Source organism: Microcaecilia unicolor, chromosome 8 (genome assembly GCF_901765095.1).
Source record: "Microcaecilia unicolor chromosome 8, aMicUni1.1, whole genome shotgun sequence".
Taxonomy (NCBI): domain Eukaryota; kingdom Metazoa; phylum Chordata; class Amphibia; order Gymnophiona; family Siphonopidae; genus Microcaecilia; species Microcaecilia unicolor.
In genome coordinates this window covers 10,223,339-10,245,446 of record NC_044038.1, presented here as the reverse complement: position 1 = coordinate 10,245,446, position 22,108 = coordinate 10,223,339, and the positions used below count along the sequence as shown (strand labels likewise).

Here is a 22,108-nt window from a genome sequence, read left to right as displayed (position 1 = left end):
GACTGTTCCATGTTTGTTTACCCCTTCAAAGAAATGCAGCAGATTGGTGAGGCAAGACTTCCCTTCACTAAATCCATGTTGACTTTGTCTCATTAGTCCATGCACATTCAAAAGCATGGACTAATGGGACAAAGTCAACATGGATTTAGTGAAGGGAAGTCTTGCCTCACCAATCTGCTGCATTTCTTTGAAGGGGTAAATAAACATGTGGACAAAGGTGAGCCGGTTGATATTGTGTATCTAGATTTTCAGAAGGCGTTTGATAAAGTCCCTCATGAAAGACTACAGGGGAAATTAGAGGGACATGGGATTGGAAGTAGTGTCTTACTGTGGATTAAAAACTGGTTGAAAGATAGGAAACAGAGAGTAGGGTTAAAAGGTCAATATTCGCAATGGAGAAGGATAGTTAGTGGGGTCCCTCAGGGATCTGTGCTGGGACCTCTGCTTTTTAACATATTCATAAATGACCTAAAGATGGGGGTAACTAGTGAGGTAATCAAATTTGCTGATGACACAAAGTTATTCAAAGTAGTCAAATCGCAGGAAGATTGTGAAAAACTAGAAGGGGACCTTACGAGATTGGGAGACTGGGCGTCTAAATGGCAGATGATGTTTAATGTGAACAAGTGCAAAGTGATGCATGTGGGAAAGAGGAACCCAAACTATAACTACATCATGCAAGGTTCAGCGTTGGGAGTTACGGACCGAGAAAGGGATCTAGGTGTCGTCGTTGATGATACATTGAAAACTTCAGCTCAATGTGCTGTTGTGGCTAGGACAGCAAATAGAATGTTGAGTATCATTAGGAAAGGGATTGAAAACAAAAATAAGGATATTATTCTGCCGTTGTATCACTCCATGGGGCGACTGCACCTCGAGTATTGTGTTCAATTCTGGTCGCCGCACCTCAAAAAAGACATAGTGGAATTGGAAAAGGTGCAGAGAAGGGCGACAAAGATGATACAGGGGATGGGACAACTTCCCTATCAGGATAGGCTGAAGAGGCTGGGGCTCTTCAGCTTGGAGAAAAGGCGGCTGAGGGGAGATATGATAGAGGTCTATAAGATAATGAGTGGAATGGAACGGGTTGATGTGGAGCGTGTGTTTATGCTTTCCAAAAATACTAGGACAAGGGGGCATGCGATGAAGCTGCAGTGTGGTAAATTTAAAACGAATCGGAGGGCAGGTTTTTTTCACTCAACGCGTAGTTAAACTCTGGAATTCGCTGCCGGAAAAGGTGGTTATGGCGGTTAACTTAGTGGACTTCAGAAAAGGGTTGGACAGCTTCCTGGAGGAAAAAGCCATAGAATGTTATTGAATGGACCAGGGAATACAGCATTTTTAGGATGGGCGGGACAAATTGCTTGTTCTTTTGGCCGCTGTGGGTGACAGGTTGCTGGGCTCGATGGACCCTTTGTCTGTCCCAGCATGGCGATGCTTATGTACTTATGTGTCTGCTCTGCTTTCTGTAAAGAAATCCTTCCTTCGATTACTCCTGGGTCTGCCCTCTCTCACCCTCATCCTATGACCCTTGTTCCAGAGTTTCCTTTTGATAGATGAAGGCGCATCTCTCATGTATTTATGCTGCAAAGGCGTTTAAATGTCACTTTTATATCTCCCTTATCCCTCCTCCTTTCTGGGGTATACATATTTAGATCTTTGACTGTGTTTTAGTAGCCACTCTGTGGATTGAGTCCATCCTGAAGATGTGGTCAACCGGAATTGTACATGATATTCTAAATGGGGTCTCACTGGCGACATATAGAGACTGTCATCAATTTTTTTCTGGCTATGCTTCTTATTTGGATAATTGATTTTTGGATTTGGCTCTCCCCTTTTTCAGTGTAGTTCAAAGTGAGTTGGTACTGTAGGTATTTTCCTGCCCCCCCAGAGGGCTTATCAATCTAAATTTCTACCCAAGGCACTACAATTGGAAGGTTAAATAACTCCAGTGGGATTTCAGCACTGTTTTCCCTTGTTCTTAACCTGCTACTCTATTAGGCTACTCCTTCACTTTGGTAGCCACGGAGGACCTAGGGAACCTCCCCCCCCCCCCCACTTTGAACTCTGTCTACTACTACTATTTAGCATTTCTATAGCGCTACAAGGCGTACGCAGCGCTGCACAAACATAGAAGAAAGACAGTCCCTGCTCAAAGAGCTTACAATCTAATAGACAAAAAATAAAGTAAGCAAATCAAGTCAATTAATGTGAACGGGAAGGAAGAGAGGAGGGTAGGTGGAGGCGAGTGGTTACAAGTGGTTACGAGTCAAAAGCAATGTTAAAGAGGTGGGCTTTCAGTCTAGATTTAAAGGTGGCCAAGGATGGGGCAAGACGTAGGGGCTCTGGAAGTTTATTCCAGGCGTAGGGTGCAGCGAGACAGAAGGCGCGAAGTCTGGAGTGGGCAGTAGTGGAGAAGGGAACAGATAAGAAGGATTTATCCATGGAGTGGAAGGGGTGTAGGGAAGGATGAGTGTGGAGAGATACTGGGGAGCAGCAGAGTGAGTACATTTATAGGTTAGTAGAAGAAGTTTGAACAGGATACGAAAACAGATAGGAAGCCAGTGAAGCGACTTGAGGAGAGGGGTAGTATGAGTAAAGCGACCCTGGCGGAAGACGAGACGGGCAGCAGAGTTTTGAACCGATTGGAGAGGGGAGAGGTGACTGAGTGGGAGGCCAGCAAGAAGCAGATTGCAGCAGTCTAAACGAGAGGTGACAAGGGTGTGGATGAGGGTTTTGGTAGAGTGCTCGGAAAGAAAGGGGCGGATTTTACGGATGTTGTAAAGAAAGAAACGACAGGTCTCAGCGATCTGCTGGATATGGTCAGAGAAGGAGAGAGAAGAGTCAAAGATGACCCCAAGGTTTCGAGCTGAGGAGACAGGGAGAATGAGAGAGCCATCAACAGAAATAGAAAACGGGGGGAGTGGGGAGGTGGGTTTGGGGGGGGGAAATGAGAAGCTCGGTTTTGGTCATGTTTAATTTCAGGTGGCGTTGAGACATCCAGACAGCAATGTCAGACAAGCACGCTGAAACTTTGGTTTGGATGCAAGGTGAGATATCAGGGGTAGAAAGGTGGATTTGGGAGTCATCCAAACCTGCATCACCCCTTTAAATGACTGGCAGGGATTGTGGGTGGACTGGGGGGAGGGCAATGCATTCCTCCTCTCTTCTTCCCCCCCACCCCAATGCACGTTAAACATACCTTTGCTGGTGGGGATGCCGAAGCCGCTGCCCTGCCTCCTTGCGCTGCTTTTGTAATGCAAAAGTCCACGGCATGCCTTCTGCCGCTGGAACTTCTGGTGCAAGAACTGGACATGCTTTGGGGATCCTGGATTCAGCAGCTGGAGGCACGCCGGTGACTTCAACATTACAAAAGCAGCACATGGAGGCGGGGAGTGACTCGGGTACGGCAAAGGTATGTTTTAACGCACATATGCACATGGGAGGAGGGTATAAGAGGAGGAATATTTGGTGATACTGTTTATACTCAAATACAAACCCATCCAACTATAAATAGAAAGGACATTTTTCCTCTAAAAAAGGGGCAGAAACATGTTTAATTGCACATAAACTGAGGTGTTTATGTTCTAGCATCTCTCCATAACCCCCTCCCCCCCCTCTGACCAGCTTCTCTCTCTCCTCGCTGACACAAAAATCATCACAATCAGCTGGTGCGGGGTCTTGAGCATCTGTGCATTCTCGAGGCCTGCCGCTCTTGCCTCCTGAGAGACTTCCGAAGTTCGAGCAGGAAGTCTCGGAGGCAGTGGAGAAGCCAGAAGACCTTGAGTATGCACAGATGCTCAAGGCCCTGGACTGGCTGACCATGACGATTTTTGTGTCAGGGTCAAATGGAAGTAAGGAGAGGAAACGCTGGTCACATGTGGAGGGGGGAAGGCAGAGAAATGCCAGTTACTCAGGGGGAGGGGAGGCAGAGAAATGGTGGCCATGGGGGAGTGGGAGGGTGAAGGTTACAGAATGCAGAGAAATGCTAGTTGCCCAGGGAGTGGAGGGAGAGAAATTTTTGCCCTGGCGCAAATATAAAGAGAAACTTTTGTTTGTTTTTGGGAGGGGAGGGGTTGGGCAAAATATCTGTTTGTGTATGTTGAGTAATTTCATTAATCCTGTATGTATTAAGTAGGACATGTGATCATCTTCACATTCCTCCCAAAAACATCAGAATGACTAGGTTTCTTTTCCGGGCAAGTAGCTGTCCAAAAGGACTCTGGCATCTGTCAGAGCAGATGTGGCAGACTGAAGGTGGAAGCCTGAGAGGGGGCCTGCAGGTGCAGACATGGGCCAGCCTGCACATTTTAATAACCTTACAAAGGCAGAAATCCCCTGAGGTGGTGTGGAAACTTTGGCTGAAAGCCCACCTGACCAGATGATTGAAGCACCTGAATGTTAATCTGTGCATCTTTTCATGACAGAGCCAAAAGAAAATGTGTAAAAAAAAAAAAAAAAGATAATGGTATTGAAGAAGTTATTTTTATTATTGGTTTTCTTTTGCCTTGTTTTGAGAGAATTGCTATCAGTTTGCTCATGTTTTCTGCAGTTGGATTAGATCGGTAAACCACTGTACTCGGACAAAGCTCGTTTCGTGCCCCTGAAAAGATTACAGCAACCAAGAATTTAATCTTCTGGTTGTCTTTTTTTTTTTTTTCTCTCTCTCTGGGAAACTGACATTTGGCATGAGGAACCTGACAAGCGATACACACGTCTCCAGAAACATTTACAGTCTGTCTATGACAGGATATTAGTATTTGATAAATCTGGGTATGCATGTAGATATCTTTTATGTGTTTATTTCGTTTTGTGTAAATATTAAAATCTCCTCTTTTGTTTCCCTACAGCCCACAACACTCCCTCAGGGCACCATCAACATGAACCAATGCACAGATGTGGTGGATGGGGAAGGCCGGACAGGGCAGAAATTCTCCCTGTGCATTCTGACTCCTGACAAGGAACATTACATCCGAGCAGAGAATAAGGAAATCATTAACGGGTGAGCCAGAGAAGGCCATGGTCTTCTGTGTATCTCTTTACCTAACAGGAGGGGGAGGTCAGGGTTGCCAGGTGGAAAATTTTTTTCTAGCCCAATCCAGCCCAAAACCCGCCCAAACACAAACCCCGCCCCTGACACCCCCACCCCCGCCGTCACCGGCCCCGCCCCCGCCGTCACCGGCCCCGCCCCCGCCGTCACCGGCCCCGCCTCCCACGTCACCGGCCCCGCCTCCCCGTCATCGGCCCCGCCTCCCCGTCATCGGCCCCGCCTCCCACGTCATCGGCCCCGCCTCCCACGTCATCGGCCCCGCCTCCCACGTCATCGGCCCGCCCAAAACGTCACTAACCCCGCCCAAAAAACGTCACTAACCCCGCCCCCCCGCGGCCGAAAAAGGCAAAAAGCCGCCCAAAAAACCGCACAGAAACCCAAAAAGCCGCCCAAAAAACCGCAACCCGCCGCGGGCAAAAATTTCCCGCGGCGGGTCGCGGAAAACCGCCCAATTGGGCGGTAAAACCGCCCACCTGGCAACACTGGGGGAGGTGAAAGAGGGGTGCTGTAAAGTCTAATGCTTCCCACAGGCTTGGGAGCAGCTGGTCTGAACTGTTGCTCTGTTGTGTACTATGAAATCACCACTTCCAAATAGTCTGGTTTATTCAGGATATTTGCAGTAAGTATATGGTCAGCTCCAGTGCTTGGAGCTGGGTTGACTTCTGCGGTCTATGTCCCAGAAATGGCAAAGAAAGACCAGGAAACAAAAAAGAAGCGCAAAAGAGCCTCCAGAACTGGAACAAAGGTACAATCTTTAATGTAATTGACCCGACACGGGCCGTGTTTCGGCGCTCAACAGTGCCTGCCTCAGGGGTTGAGATAAATAGTCCTCTAAAAAAAATGCAGTCTTAGTCTGATTGTACCTAACGCTTCCAAAATCCGTAATGAGGTTAGAACAAACCGTTTTGGTATCTTGGATAAATTGTACCGGACACTTCCGAAAAGCTGCAGTGAGGTCCGGTACAATTTATCCAAGATACCAAAACGGTGGGAGAAAAAGGAAGAGAGAAAGATGCAGACTACAGGGGGAGGGGGAGGGTTGCAGGAGGGCAGGGAAATGCCAGAAGGATGAAGACTATGAGAGGGGAAGAAAAGGGGGAGAGAGAGAGAGAGAGATGCAGGGAAAAGGAGCAGTTAATTGCGTTTAATTTTTTAACACGTTAAGGCCCGATTCTGTATATGGTGCCTAAAATTAACATGCGTTAGGCAATTAAGCCTAAGCATATTCTAAATACCATGTGTAAATAGTTCATGCGACTAAATCTACACTCGTCTGTTAATGCCAATGAAAAGCTAGTGTAAATTCCTGCGTGTAGATTTACTCGCACTGGCCCATATTTTATAACAACGCGTGTAAATTTTGGAACACCCACGAAACGCCCATGTCCATGCCTCTAAGCACGCCCCTTTTTGCCTGCAGGCATTAGAATTTAGGCACAGTACATTACAGGATACGCTTAGCAATGTACGCGCGTAAATTCTGGTTTTTGCCAATTAGTGCTTGTTATTGCGTGTTAAGAACTGTTAACACTTAACAGCTTGTTAAAACAATCTACGTGCGTAGTTATAGAATACGCCTAGATTTATGCGCAGAACCTCGCGGAACTCTGAGGGCCATATAGAATGGGGGGGGGGGGGGGTAAATGTGCAGCACTAATCGGTAATACTGCAACCTGACCTGGTTTGAAAGAACTTTTTAATCCGCTTTCTGCTAGTGCAGTTGTTGAAAACCTTTTCGGAAAACGCAACAGGAGTGGGAATGACCAAACAGATGCTTTGAGGATGATTTCTCTAAGTCCTTTATTGTCAGATAAAATATATCCAATGTATAATGGACATCAAACCCTACATGGGCTGTGTTTTGGCTGACAAGCCTTCATCGGGGGTCCTCACAGAAACAGATGGAAGCAAATGCAAATATAATTAGCATAACACGAAGAAAAACCCAAATATAGGACAAACAAAGGATATGTTATATGGATATTGAAGAGCTTACATAAACAATATTTGACTATTAGAACATGAGAGATAGGTGAAGATAATCGCTTCTATATTACGCTGTGTAACAATAGGCCCAAAAGTTAGACTGATGCAACAGTGCGTGTTGTGAAAAACACAAAATTATGAAATAAAGTGTGCCGTGCACTAGTATAACAACAGCACGCATAAACACTTATTTGTTTGGGACATATCTCTACTTCAGGAAACAGATGAAAGCTTGGTTCTTCAACCAAGCCTTTAACGGAAGGAGTAACTAACTTGTTAGTCTCACTCACACACACAAGGATTGACTCGGGCTGCACATACTACAGTGGGACATGTTTATCCACTCCTGCCCTAGCTGAGATAATATTTAACCATCTCTCTGACCTCACGTGCAACTTTCTTCAAACCAATCAACTTACTTTCTAATTCTTCCTACTCTCTTACTCATCTATATGTTACAACTTTGCCTTACCCTTCACTACCAATTATAATGTTTTAGTACATATTGTGTTGTCATTGCAAGTAGTATACCATGGAGGCATATTTTCAAAGCACTTTGGGAGGCTAAGTTCCTTAGGTTTCTATGGAACTTTGGGAGGCTAAGTGCTTTGAAAATATGCCACAATGCCATACTTTGTATTGTTACTTGAATATTTTTACTGCTGTAATTGGCTATTGCTCATGTTTGATCTATTCTTACTGTACACCGCCTTGAGTGAATTCCTTCAAAAAGGCGGTAAATAAATCCTTATATATATATATATATATATATATAGTCCCACATTATCCCAAGGAATCTTGAGTTCAATGTGGCTTACATCAATTAATCAGTACAGCAATATAAACATTGTGTAGCACAAGCCTCTAATTCTGAGACAAATTCTCAGCATACTTGCAAAATCGTGGCTGAAAAACCTCCAGCAGTCAAAGCAAACTGAACTGTGAAGATACGAATAAAATTGGAAACAAAATGTGACTCAGAAAACTAAGGGGCCATTTTACTAAAGGGTTGCTGCGTGGCAATCTGGAACTTCTGCTGGCTCGACGCGGGTGCTGGCGATCCCCCCCCCCCCCCCCCCCCCAGCGTGTGCCATTTCCGATGCTAGCGGAAATATTGAAAAAAAAATTTCCACAGGGTGTTACCACCAGGTTAGCATAGGAACTCTTACTGCAACCTCACTGGGAGGCGGGAAGTGCTCCCCCCGAAATGGCCATGCGGCAAGTGCAAATTTACCACACAGGCATTTAATTTTGGGTGTTTTTCACTGGCTATGGTAACGGCCGCTGCTGCTAGTGCAGGGCCCCTTTGAGCCCCTAAGTGCTGAGCCAAAGAATTGCCAGAGGATGTGGCAACAGTGGGTAGCGTACCTGGGTTTAAAAAAAGGTTTGGACAAGTTCCTGGAGTAAAAGTCCATAGTTTGCTGAGATGGACATGGGGGAAGCCACTGCTTGCCCTTGGATTAGTAGCAATATGTGCAGAGAAGGATAGAGAGGAGTTGAAGATGACCCCAAGGTTATGAGCTGATGAGACAGGGAGAATGGATAATACTGTTATCCTCCCTGTCTCATCAGCTCGTAACCTTGGAGTCATCTTCAACTCTTCTCTTTCCTTCTCTGCACATAGTCAACAGACTGCTAAAACCTGTCATTTCTTTCGCTATAATATCACCAAAATTTGTCTTTTCCTTTCTGAGCACACTACCAGAACCCCGTATCCACATTCTTATCACCTCTCGCTTAGACTATTGCAACTTCTCACAGGTCTCCCACTAAGCCATCTCTCTCCCCTTCAATGTGTTCAAAATTCTGCCGCGCGACTTACATTCCACCAGTGTCGCTATGCTTCTATTAGCATCATATTAGCCCTCTCCTCACTTCAGTGGCTTCCTATCCATTTCCACATACAGTTCAAACTCCTCTTTTTGACCTATAAGTGCATTCACTCTGCAGCTCCTCAGTACCTCTCCACTCTCATCTCTCCCTACATTCCTCCCCGGGAACTCCGTTCACTGGGTAAATCTCTCTTATCTGCACCCTTCTCCTCCAGCACTAACTCCAGACTCCACTTCTTTTATCTTGCTGCACCATATGCCTGGAATAGACTTCCTGAGCCGGTACGTCAAGCTCCATCTCTGGCCGTCTTCAAATCTAAGCTAAAAGCCCACCTTTTTGATGCTGCTTTTAACTCCTAACCCTTACTCGCTTGTTTAGTACCCATTTTTTATCATTCCCATCTTAGTAATTCCTTTATCCCTTATTGTACTGTTTGTCTGTCCTGATTAGATTGTAAGCTGTGTTGAGCAGGGACTCTCTCTTCATGTTCAAGTGTACAGCGCTGCGTACGTCTAGTATCGCTATAGAAATAATAAGTAGTAGTTGTGAGTATTTGGGTTTCTGCCAGGTACTTGTGACCTGGATTGGCCACTGTTGGAAGCAGGATAATTGGGCTAAATGGATCATTGGTCTGACTTAGTATGGCTGTTCTTTTATCTGGCATGCATAAATGATCATTATGTTGTACAAACCTCTGAGATAGATTATCGATATACTTGCAAGGTTGTGGTTTGAAAAACCTCCAACACTAAAGACAAACAGCACTGTGAACATATAAGTAAAACCAGAGCTACAGGTGAATAAAACTAATCCATACCAAAACAGACAGGAACGGTAATGGTGCAAAACGTTACAAATAAAATACGAATGGTACTGAGCATCAAAAATATATACAGTGATGTATATCTTAAAGGTAAAAAACTGTTGCGCTCACAAAAGTGAAATGTCACTTCAACCGTGTAACACGGGAAAGCAGAGGGACTGAGTAAAAGGATTAAACATATAATTTAAAATGTGACAGTGAAATTAAAATGATAGCAAACAAACATAGGCTCAGCATATGGGAACACGAGCCGTAATTGTGTCGGGAGCCTAGAATACAGGCAAGAGTGGAACATACTAATGCAAAATGGTGCCCCTGCTCCTAGGTCAACATCTGATTATCCAAAATGAAACGGGATCCGCAGACTGCTGTTAAATTTAAAGAGGCATGCTGCACATGTCATTAGACGTAGTACAGGAGAGGACAATTAAAAAGTGCGTCAGTAAAAAAAAAAAAAAAAAGCAATGGCGGTAATCTCTCTATATAAAAGGCAACCCCAACGTTCTGAAGCCTCCATGGAAGTTGAGGCGCCCGAGATATCCGGTGTGCCCTGGAGTGTCTGCACCGCCCTCGCGTCATGACGTCGAGGGTGGAGCTATAACACTCGGAGGGCCGAAACGCGAGGCGAACGCGAACCCCGAACAACGCAAATAGCTCGGAGGGACGGAGGGAGGGTCTGCACTGCCCTCGCGTCAAAACGTCATGACGTCGACGGCGGAGCTATAACACTCGGAGGGCCAAAACGCGAGGCGAACGCCAACCCCCAACAAGGCAAGTAGCTCGGAGGGATGGAGGGAGGGGGCCCCTTGCTAGCGCCCGTTTCATTGCGCTCAGAAACGGGCATTTTTTCCTAGTAATATAATAATACAAAGAGCCTATATGTGATGGTGCTCTTAGTCCACCCCTAGTGAGTGCAGACCGTGTGGCATGACACCTGTAACCGAGTACTCTGGGTCCCAGGGCAGTGAGAGTACTCTGGGCTCTCCTCCACACCACCCTCGCCACCCCCCCCCCCCCCCCCACACATACACTACCACTTTCCCTACTTTGAAGGGCCCTGGTGATCTAGTGGCTTCTTTGGGGGGCGGGAAAGAACCCCACTCTTTCCTGCCCAGCGCTGTGTTTTCAAAATGGCTGCCGAGACTTCAGGTCTCTACAGTCTCTCGAGAGTGCTGCAGGGAGTCTCGGCAGCCGTTATTAAGACACTGTGGTGCCAGGGAGAATAGCAACAGTGGCCCCTAGATCTGCAGGGTCCCCGGTGCTGTGTAACTGGACAGAGTCTCTGGGCCCTCGGGCACTGCCCGGTTGCCTGAATGTTCAGTCTGCCCCTGGCACTCACTGCAGGGCAGCTAGGGCATTGGTGGAGGACATGTTAAACCTGGAATTTACCCCAAATTTTCAAATGGGGCAAAATGCGTCTTTTGCCAGATTACTGTGTACTGAGCTCATAACCAGTCAGCCTCAGGGTAAATTAGAGACTTGCAGTCCTTTACGCCCAAATCTATAATTTTCTGTTTAGAAAGAAGGCCAAATCACTTTCTGAACGCACAACTCCTGTTCCTGAGCAGAGGCTACCATTTGGCACAGGGCAGTTGCTAAGTCATCACAAGCCCTCGGTTTGGATTTGGAAAGGAAGAATCACCCGGCCTTAGCAGGGTGCATTTCACTCTATGTGTATAGTCTATGCACCATCTGTCATTGACCTGTGAGTGATGACACACTTGGAGAGTGGATGGGTCTAGCCTTCAGAACAGCTGTGATATGTAACACTTTTAATGACAGATATAAGGGTGGCATACTTCTCTTATTTAAACAGTGGTTGTAACTGTTCCTGGTACACTGGCTGCCCGCCAGGACCATGCAGGTCTTGCTGTAGGAGGCACAGAAAGCAACTCCTGCCACCTTCACCTCTGACACACCAGAAGCTGGTCACATGTTATCTTCTTTGGATTTTGTTAGCGTGGTCAACCAAAACATATGGCCAGGTCTCCAGGCAGACTTGGAGTCCTGGCAGAGGGGAAAGGTGCAACCCTAGTTTTTTGTGGTGGTTTTTAAGCCTTTCTACCTGGGCCAGCTTCTTCACACCCAGTAGCAATTGGGCATTTTTAATAACAATCTCATTCCTCTTCCCTGACGTCTTCTGAAGCTGTCACAAGAGTCACAGGCATTCCGATCTCTCATGCATATTCTATAGGAATATCCTGAAAACCTGACTGGTTGATGGTCCCCCAGGACAGGTTTAAGAACCATTGATTTAGTACTGTGTTCAATTCTGGAGACTGCACCTTCAAAAAGATGTAAACAGGATGGACTCTGTCCAGAGGGTGGCTACTAAATTGCGCATGGTCTAGCCATAAAGCATTTGGGGGACTGACAAAAAAAGATCTCAATATGTATACTTTGGAAGAAAGATGGGAGAAGGGGGAGGTATGATAGACATTTAAATACCTTTGAGGCATAAAGGCCCGAGGTGTGACTCTTTAATTGAAAGATAGCTCTGGAGTGAGGGAACATGGGATGAAGGTGAAAGAGAACAGACTCAGGAGTCGTCTAAGAACATAATTCTTTATGGAAAGAGTTGTGGATGCATGAAGACAGCTGAGGGGGGGGGGGTATAATAGAGGTCTACAAAATCCTGAGTGGAGTAAAACAGGTAAATATGAATTGATTGATTACTCTTTCAGAAAGTACAAAGACTAGGGGACCCTTCATGAAGTTGCATGGTAATACTTTTAAAACAAGTAGGAGAAAATATTTTTTTCACTCAAAGAATAGTTAAACTCTGGAACTCGTTGCCGAAGGATGTGGTAACAGTTTTTAGCGTATCTGTTTAAAACAGGTTTGAACAAGTTTCTGGAGGAAACGTCCAAAGACATGGGGAAAGCCACTACTGTTTCTGGGATTGGTAGCATGGAATCTTGTTACTCTCTGGGATTCCGGAATCTTGTTAACTCTCTGGGATTCTGCCAGGTACTTGTGACCTGGATTGGCCACTGTTGGAAACAGGATACTGGGCTAGATGGACCATTGGTGTGACCCAGTATGATTTATTCTTATGTTTAAACAGTTTTTATTAACATTTCAGCATATTAAATCCAAACAGTACATTTTACTTGACACATTTCACAATGAATTATGCTGCATAAATCACACACATTACTGAACAGTATTCAAAACTTTTTAACATTTTTCTCCCCTGTCCTAATTCCCTTTACCCCCTTAATTGTCTATGAATTTTTATGGTTGAACAGGTTTGTTAGCATTTAGCATATTAATCACACAATGTTTCTTACTAGGCTAAATCATCAACAACTTATGCTCTATAAGCCAAATCAATTCTGATCAGGATCTTCACACTTGTAATTTCCCCCCCCCCCCTCCCTTTCTCCTCAGCCTCCCCCTCCCCGCCTCACCTCCCAATCCCTTGGTACTCATACATCCGAATAACCTACATTGTTCAGTGCTCTTTTAGTATCTCCTATATTCCCTTATCCCCTCTGGGCTTGGTTCTGATAGCCCAGGGGTACCTCCCTTCCCTTCCCTGCGTGTCAACCTTATATGTGGGGCTGTTTAGTAGGGGTGTTCGCTCCCTATATCAGGGTCACAGCAAATTAAGAAGCAGACTTCGTCCTTGCGGGCTTAGTTCTTGTATGTAATGATCCCAGATCTTTACAAAACTTTTTTTCCTTTTCGGAGATCCCTTTGCCTCCCTGGCTTCCCAGGTGGCCAACTCGTGCACTTGGTTTCTCCAATGCCAATAAGCCGGAGGGTCTGATAGGATCCAATTTTGTAAAATAGTTTCAGTATGATTTATTCTTATAAGCAGCTTCCTAGTGGAGGTGGTGGAGACGAAGGCTTTATGAGAAAGTAGAGGACAAATACAGAGGATTTCTAAGGGAGGGCAAGGGATAATAGAGCTTATTAGTTGGTATGGTTGGGCAACGGGACAGGTCTTTATCTGCCATTGTTTTCTATTTTCTTTGCCTTCCGAGGTGCATACTTTTAACCAGATTAAGGGAAGAGCATTCCTGGGATGTATATATGATGGGTAGGAAAAAACATGGATGCTCTGAAAATCTGCCCCCCCCCCCCCCCCCCCCCCCCCCCCCCCCCCCCCCAGCAAGTGTCTGCCTGAGTCCTGTGTACCTGAGCACAGTTTTCACAGCAACACTACGCGCACATCAGTCCGTATTCAGCAAACTGGAAAATGAAGTCACCCAGTTACGTTTTATCCAGATAGTCAACCAAACACGTCTGGATAACTTTAGACCCACTGTTTGTGCCGCCTGAACTTGGTCTAGACAGAGCTGAAAATTGGTACTGGCTGGATGAAGCAATTCCACCAGCGTGCGCCTAAGTTTTGTGCAGAGAACAGGAGAAATACTCAAATGTTGGGTTTTGTGTGACTGACTCCAGAAGTTAGTAAGGCAGACCTTTTCAAAACTCAACCTTGTAGCTTGCTGTTGAAAATGAGGTTGAAGGTCAGAGGTTATTGAGCACTGATTTTGTACCTGGATGAACCGTTTGAAGATTGACCCTATCACTTCCTTTTACTCTGCTCTCTCATTCTTGATTTTCTCCCAGTTTATTCCCTACTACTACTACTACTACTACTATTTAGCATTTCTATAGCGCTACAAGGCATACGCAGCGCTGTACAAACATAGAAGAAAGACAGTCCCTGCTCAAAGAGCTTACAATCTAATAGACAAAAAATAAATAAAGTAAGCAAATCAAATCAATTAATGTGAACGGGAAGGAAGAGAGGAGGGTAGGTGGAGGCGAGTGGTTACAAGTGGTTACGAGTCAAAAGCAATGTTAAAGAGGTGGGTTTTCAGTCTAGATTTAAAGGTGGCCAAGGATGGGGCAAGACGTAGGGGCTCAGGAAGTTTATTCCAGGCGTAGGGTGCAGCGAGATAGAAGGCGCGAAGTCTGGAGTTGGCAGTAGTGGAGAAGGGAACAGATAAGAAGGATTTATCCATGGAGCGGAGTGCACGGGAAGGGGTGTAGGGAAGGACGAGTGTGGAGAGATACTGGGGAGCAGCATAGTGAATACATTTATAGGTTAGTAGAAGAAGTTTGAACAGGATGCGAAAACGGATAGGGAGCCAGTGAAGGGTCTTGAGGAGAGGGGTAGTATGAGTAAAGCGACCCTGGCGGAAGATGAGACGGGCAGCAGAGTTTTGAACCGACTGGAGAGGGGAGAGGTGACTAAGTGGGAGGCCAGCAAGAAGCAGATTGCAGTAGTCTAAACGAGAGGTGACAAGGGTGTGGATGCCATGTTTTTCTCTCTTGCCCCCCCCCCCCCTCCTTCCCCAGCACTTCATGTCTTGTCCTTCCAGTAACGGGTGGGCTGGCTGGACCATTCAGCTCTTTTCTGTTTATTTCAGCTGTCTTTCTACTCGTTCTTCGATTTTCTGTCTGTTTTTTCAGCAACTTGTTTTCTCTTCTGCTTTTCTCTTGGTGTGTCTTCCTCTCCTATCACCATCTCGTCTCTTGCCCTCTCTTTTTCCAGTGTTTGAACATTGTCACTGTGTACGGTGGTGCGAGTGGCATTATACCTCGATGATCCCAATGCAGTTGAGCCCCTATGGCACATAGCCTGAGTCATGAGTTGGGATAAGGGAGGGGTGGGGTGGTCCAGCCCGTTCAGCAGCTGGCTACTGGTTATTCCATACCGCTGTGCTCCTATCGCCTTACAAGGGTTTTCATTATAGATGGATAGTGTTACGCCTCACACAAGATAATTTCCCTATGTAACCGGATCAGCCGCATGATTCCTTGTTAGGCAGTGACCCTGGAAAATAAAGAATAATGACAAGGGCCGTCTTAGTCCATATGCCACCTGGTGCAATGTTAATAGTTAAACTTGGTGTGAAATCCCCTCCTTCGAAGGCTGGCATCTGAATCCCTGAGGACAGCTGTTCATTTTTCTTCTAAATGGCCTGCTTTACTGGTGCTTCCCTCTGCTTGTGCACAGTCGGGCATGGAGCGGTAGTGTAGAAATGACCCAGAGCAAGTCTGCCTATGTTAGTTCTCCACTGTGATAGCGCAGATTCTACATTCGGTCTGGCTTTTACCCAGATCTTGCCGGCGATGCAGGGTCACTGGACCTGTCCTAGGTCTCCTTGTATCTGTTAAAGTTTTTGCCCCTCAGCCAGCTTTACTAGAGAAGGAGGGGATGGTGAGGAGGCACAAGGCTGCTCCATCCCCTCCCCCACCCATTCTGTAAATTCCTTCCCACAAACAGAAACTGCTAGCGTACATAATTTATACCTTTGAGGTATCTGAATGTCAAACACAGATAATACACGAAGCCTGTGCTTTCATTAGCCTACGCTTGGTTCAGCATGCCTTAGAAAATTATGGCCAAAGTTTAAAAAATAGAGCGCTTAAGTGGTCAGCATATGATGGGGCTCAGCTAGCTGACATTTGGTTTTTTGGAGGCAGCCGAGACCTAAGTGGGTTTTAAAATATGTAAAACTTTCAAAAATAAACGTCTTAAGCTGGTTTGGGAAGTTAATCTAATGTGCCCAGCTGTACAGAAGCAACTTAAAAGAATTATGCAAGTGAAAATATTACAGCTGTTGTATGGTTAGAGAACAGCACCTGATGTAAAAGACTCAGAATCTGTCACACTTGTTTATTTATTTATTTATTGCATTTGTACCCCACATTATCCCACCTTTTTGCAGGCTCAATGTGGCTTACAGAGTGTTGTTATGATGCAGTCATTACATGATCTTAAATACAGTCGATAATAAGCTGAAGGTAGGTGATTTAGATGCAAGGTGCTAGGTAAGGTGTTGTGAGAGGTGTTTTTGATGCACCTGAGTAGTTTGAGGAATGATTTATTAAGGATGTCTTTAGTTTGCTTTGTTGAAGAGGTGTGTCTTCAAAGATTTGCGAAAGCTGGTTAGATTGTCCATATTTTTCATGGTCATGGCTAGTGCGTTCCAGATCTTTGTGCTTTTATACACAAAAGTAGTAGCGTATGACTGTTTGTATTTAATTCCTTTACAGCTGGGGAAGTTCAGATTGAGGAATTTGCGGGCTGATCTTTTGGCGTTTCTAGGTGATAGGTCCACTAGGTTTAACATATAGAGTGGGGCATCTGCGTGGATGATTCTGTGGACGGTTGTGCAGATCTTGAACTCAATTCGTTCCTTGAGTGGTAGCCAATGTAGTTTCTCTCTTAGAGGTTTCGCCCTTTCGTGTTTAGTTTTTCCAAAGATGAGTCTGGCTGCGGTGTTCTGGGCTGTTTGGAGTTTTTTAATGGTCTGTTCTTTATAGCCTGCATACAAAGTGTTACAGTAGTCCAGATGACTTATTACTAATGACTGTACTAGGGTAGGGAAGATGTTTTTTGGGAAAAAAGGTTTTATCCTCTTGAGTTTCCACATCGAGTAGAACATTTTTTCCGTTGTATTCTTCATGTGGGTATCGAGTGTGAGGTATCGATCAATAGTGACTCCAAGAATTTTCAGATTTTCTGAGATAGGGAGTGTGCAGTATGGTGTGGTTATGGTAGGGTAGTTATTTGTGTTGTATTGGGAAAATGAGAACTAGACATTGGGTTTTTTCTGCGTTCAGTTTTAACTGGAATGAGTCCGTCCTAGAGTGCATGATTTGGAGGCTCTGGTTGATCTCGTTGTTTAAAGTTTTAGGGCTGTGGAAACAGGAATCCTCTATACATTTTTGCAACGAATTTGGGTATAAGAATTGGACAATTTAATTATTTGGGTGCTGGTGGGAGCACTGGGTTAGCAACCTTAGCTCCCTCACTTTTACAAAGCCACGCTAGTGGCTGTAAGTGCGGTAATGCCGACACAGCCCATCCAAAGTGAATTACCGAGCGGCTTTGTAAAAAAAAAAAAAGGGGGGGGGGTTATTTTATGCATTATTGAATTTTACTGATTTCTCTAGCTCTTTCTACTTTATTTTTTATTCTGTGTGTATGTGCTTTCCTATCAAGTTTTTGGAGTTCTTTTCCTAATAGGTTTTTTTTTATTGTTCACTTCTGTGTTCTTTCATAAAGTTAAGTGGTTTAGCAGCAAGTTAAGTAAACTACAAGACCAGCATTACAGGTCACAGCAGCAGATGGTGCATAGGGGAGGAGAATCTTTCATTCATTCTCTCTCCACTCTCCTCCTTCCACCTCTCTCCCTTCGTTCACCTCTTTTCTTCTCCTCTTCCACCTCGTGTACTTTCCTTTCCTTCTTTTCTATTCCTCCCTGTGCTGTGGTTCTGCATTGCATTACTGCACCGGGAGTAGCTTCATGGGTTAGGGCAGCGGGCAGAGAATTAATGAAGCCAGACCTGTCTTGGTTTCTGAAAAAAGTCTCTGCCTTGACAGTTGTAGCAGTCAGCATACCCCCCCCCCCCCCCCCCCCACCCACACATGGGAATGGGCTTCTTACTGTAGTCTTCTGTTTTGTTTTCAAAACTACAAGTACCAGAATGCAGTGTTGTAGTGAGTTAACCCAAAAGAAGTCAGCCTGGTGGCAGCTGTCTTTGGTGACCAGGGTGTTATGGTCTGCCAGCTGTTTCGTGACTTTCTGTTTCTTCTTTCTGCAAGGTTTGCTTTCTTTGGATTCCTTCCAGCTTCCTCTTTAAAGCTCTTCAGTGCTGGGGGAGGGGAGCCGGGACTGCTGGTTTTACTTCTTGCTGGGTCCTGGCCCAGCCCTGCCCCTCCTGCGGAGTGCTGGGATCCATAGATAGATGGAGGTTTTGCTAGACAAAGTGTGAGCAGAAACAGCAGGGAGGCATGATCGAACATTAGATCCTGTCTGTCTGTCTCCAGTGGCCAGTGACAGACGTTAGTTTCCAAATATGTCCCATTCCAAAGGCAAGAGCTGCCTTTCCAAGGTCAGAGCTGAGTGGCCCGGGGTAATGGTCTACCTGTCAGTAAATAGGAAAGTAAGCACGCCTCCTTCACCATGAAAATAGTTTGGAAGGACACCAAAAGGTTGGCCATGTGAGAGACAGCCCCTCTCAGAAGGAGAGGAGGAGGAGTAGTGATGTTTTTCTAAGCAGAAGGAAGTCCTCCCCCCCCCCCCCCCCCAAATAAATTTTAGTGGCGAGCTGCCAGGCTAACCTTTCCACCTAAATCATCTTTTTAAAGAACTTCTGATCGTCACTGTTGTGAGCTGTATCCTGTTGGAGGAAGCCCAGTCAGCAGGTTTTGTTCACAGGGACTGGGGGGGGGGGGGGGGGTTAGATCAGATGGGACTGATGATAATACAGTTCTGTTTACTGTTGGGTTCAGGAAGATGCCAGGCTTTTTTTTCCCAGAGTGCAAGAGATATGCTGGGAGGGTGTGGGAAGCCCAAGACAGGTAAAAGTTGTAGTCCTTATAGCTATGGAGATGGGGAGAAAACAACAGCCAGCATGGTTAAAAGGTGAAGTAAAAGAGGCCATTACAGCCAAAAGATTGTCCTTCAAAGAATAGAAAAAAAAAACCAAATAAAGAAAATAAGAAGCAACATAAGCACTGGCAAGTCAGTTGCAAAGCATTAATAAAGAAGGCTAAAAGAGAATATGACGAGAAACTTGCTGCAGAGGCTAAAACTCGCAGTAACAACTTTTTCAGGTACATCAGAAGCAGAAAGTCTGCGAGGGAATCCGTGGGACCGTTAGATCACGAAGAAGCAAAAGGGGCGCTCAGGGAGGACAAGGCCATAATGGAGAAACTGAATTAATTCTTTGCTTCCATCTGTATGGAAGAAGATGTAAGAGATCTGCCTGTATTGGAAATGGTTTTCAAAGGTGATGATGCGGAGGAGCTGAAAGAAATGTTGGTGAACATGGAAGATGTACTGAGCCAAATTGACAAATTAAAGAGTAGTAAATCACCTGGACCGGACGGCATATATCTAAGGGTAATCAAAGGACTCGAGCATGACATTTCTGATCTGCTGTTATGTAACCTTACGTTAAAATCGTCCATAGTACCTGAAGATTAGAGGGTGGCCAAATTAACGGCAATTTAAAAAAAAAAAAAGGGTTCTAGAGGTGATCTGGGAAATTATAGCCCGGTAAGTCTAACATTGGTGCCGGGCTAATTAGTGAAAACTATTATAAAGAATAAAATTACAGAACATGTAGACAAACATGGTTTAATGGGACAGAGTCAGCATGGGTTCAGCCAAGGGAAGTCTTGCCTCACCAATTTGTTTCATTTCTTAGAAGGCATGAATAAACATGTGGATAAAGGTGAGACAGTTGATGTAGTGTATCTAGATTTTCAGGAAGCTTTTGATAAAGTTCCTCATGAGAGACTCCTGAGAAAATTAAAGAGTCATGGGATAGGAGGCAAGGTTCTAGTGTGGATTAGGAATTGGTTATTAGACAGAAAACAGTTTTTCTTTTGGGCTTAGTGGGCTGCAGATAGATGCTGTGACTCCAGCCCAGGATATTTCTCTTATTTTGTATCCTGCATAGTAACCATGGCAGATAAAGGTGCCTCTCTGTGCAGAACATGTAGGTTACCTCCTCTGTGCCTTTGTTTAGGATTATAAGAATAGCCATACCAGGTCAGACCAATGATCCATCTAGCCCAATATCCTGCTTTCAACAGTGACCAATCCAGGTCACAAGTACCTGGCGGAATCCCAAAGAGTAGCAAGATTCCAGAATCCAAAAGACCAACAGGATTCTAGAATCCCAAAGAGTAGCAACATTCCACGCTACCAATCCCAGGGCATGCAGTGGCTTCCCCCATGTTCATCTGAATAACAGACTATGGACTTTTCCTCCAGGAACATGTACAAACCTTTTTTAAACCCCAAAAGTATGCGAAGTACTGTGCACAAGTTTATGTTCATGATTGTAGTGGTTAGCTGGCTGTGCAAGATTTTCTAACAAGGCTACTTCCTCCCCTGCTTAGCGATGCCTCTTAGAATGGGAAAGGCTGTGGTGGGATACAGGCCAGCGATGGGATTTGAACCTGCCACCCCTGAATAATGTATCTAGTGTTCAAACTGCTCATCCACCTCCTTCTCTAAAGCAGTTACCCCTGTCTCAGAAGACAGGTTACAATCCAGACAGTTTATGTATACAATGGAGGGTTAGTGACTTGCCCAGAGTCACAAGAAGCTGCAATGGAAATTGAACCCAGTTCCCCTGATTCTCAGGCCATGGCACTATCCATTACGCTAGTCCTCCACTCCTGTACATGCCGCTAGGTAACCTTCTCTGTGCCTTTGTTTAGGATTGTACCTGCCACTTCGTGCAGGTAAAGCCCCTCTGTCATTTGTTTTCCTTTGATCCCATCCTCTCGGGAAAGGCTCCCTATCTAGTAACTTACTTTAGTTCTGTCTTTGGAGTGTCAGGCATCAGCCAGGTAGGGTGTATTTGATTTACATAGTAAGATAGTAACATATGCTGCCTTGCGAAAGTCTCCAGTCCTTTGCTTTTTTTCACATTCTGCTGTCTAAAGACAGTGCATTGGTCTCATCAGACCAAAAAACCTTCTCATATACATGTGCTCTGTCCGTCCCCTGACAGTGACTTTTCTTCAGTGGTGGCGACTTCTTGCCAGATACCATACAAGCTGTGTTTGTGGAAAAATCTTGAAAGTGTTTGAACAGTCAACATTCTCCCCATTCTTGGCCAGAGACCTTCTGTAATACTTTTAAAGCAATCTCAGGGGACACAGTGACCTTGCCGAGCAGTTTCCCTTACCACTGACTTTGCAGGGATGACCTCAGGACCAGCTCAAGGAACTATGGCACCCTGAGGCAACTGTGTGGTTTCCTGGCCAACTTTTGGTTTGGCATCTCCCCCCCTCATTGGCCCTCCACCCCCTCTCGTTCTCTCAGGTCACTCTCCCCTCCTCAGTCTACCTTTTTAAATGCAATTGTTGGCCTCGGCCAAGCACCAGCAGCGTTTCACCTAATGCTACCTGTACCAGCTCCAGTGTCTTCCTTCTGCCAAGCCCCTGCAGAAACAAGAAGTTATGTCAACGTGGGGCAGGGCACAGCAGAGGGAAGACACCGACCGGAGCTTGTTTGGGTAGCATTAGGCAAAATGCTGCCTGTGCTCAGGAGGGGCCGACAACCACATTTAAAGGTAAACTGGGGAGGGCAGCCTGAGAAAGGAGTGTTGCCAGACCCAGGGATGGAGGTTTTGGCCACTGCAAGGGAAGGGAAATGGGACTTGATATACCGCCTTTCTGAGGTTTTTGCAACTACATTCAAAGCGGATATTTGTGAGTTTAGCGGAGCTACTTAAAGAAGGGTAAAATGAAGAGTTAATGGTGAAAGGTTGTATAAATGCTGTACAAATAACACTTTGTCATGTGTAATTGGGAGCTGTGGAGAGTCAGCCCAGCCAGTAGGAGGACTCGGCATCTGCCTAAGGCAACAGCTTGGGGGGAGGGGGGAGACATGGGACACAGTGCAGTGCCTGCAAAG

General features: G+C 45.5%; 1 protein-coding gene across 3 annotated transcripts in view; it reads left to right on the top strand.

The window, feature by feature from the left end:
• The window catches only part of MPRIP (myosin phosphatase Rho interacting protein), a 266,000-nt gene that overhangs the window by 124,292 nt on the left and 119,600 nt on the right, over positions 1-22,108 (top strand). For all 3 annotated transcript variants that reach the window (XM_030212573.1, XM_030212572.1, XM_030212574.1), the window contains exon 4: positions 4,851-5,002. In XM_030212573.1, the coding sequence (XP_030068433.1) occupies positions 4,851-5,002 (152 nt within the window). The remainder of the gene's footprint in view (positions 1-4,850; positions 5,003-22,108) is intronic.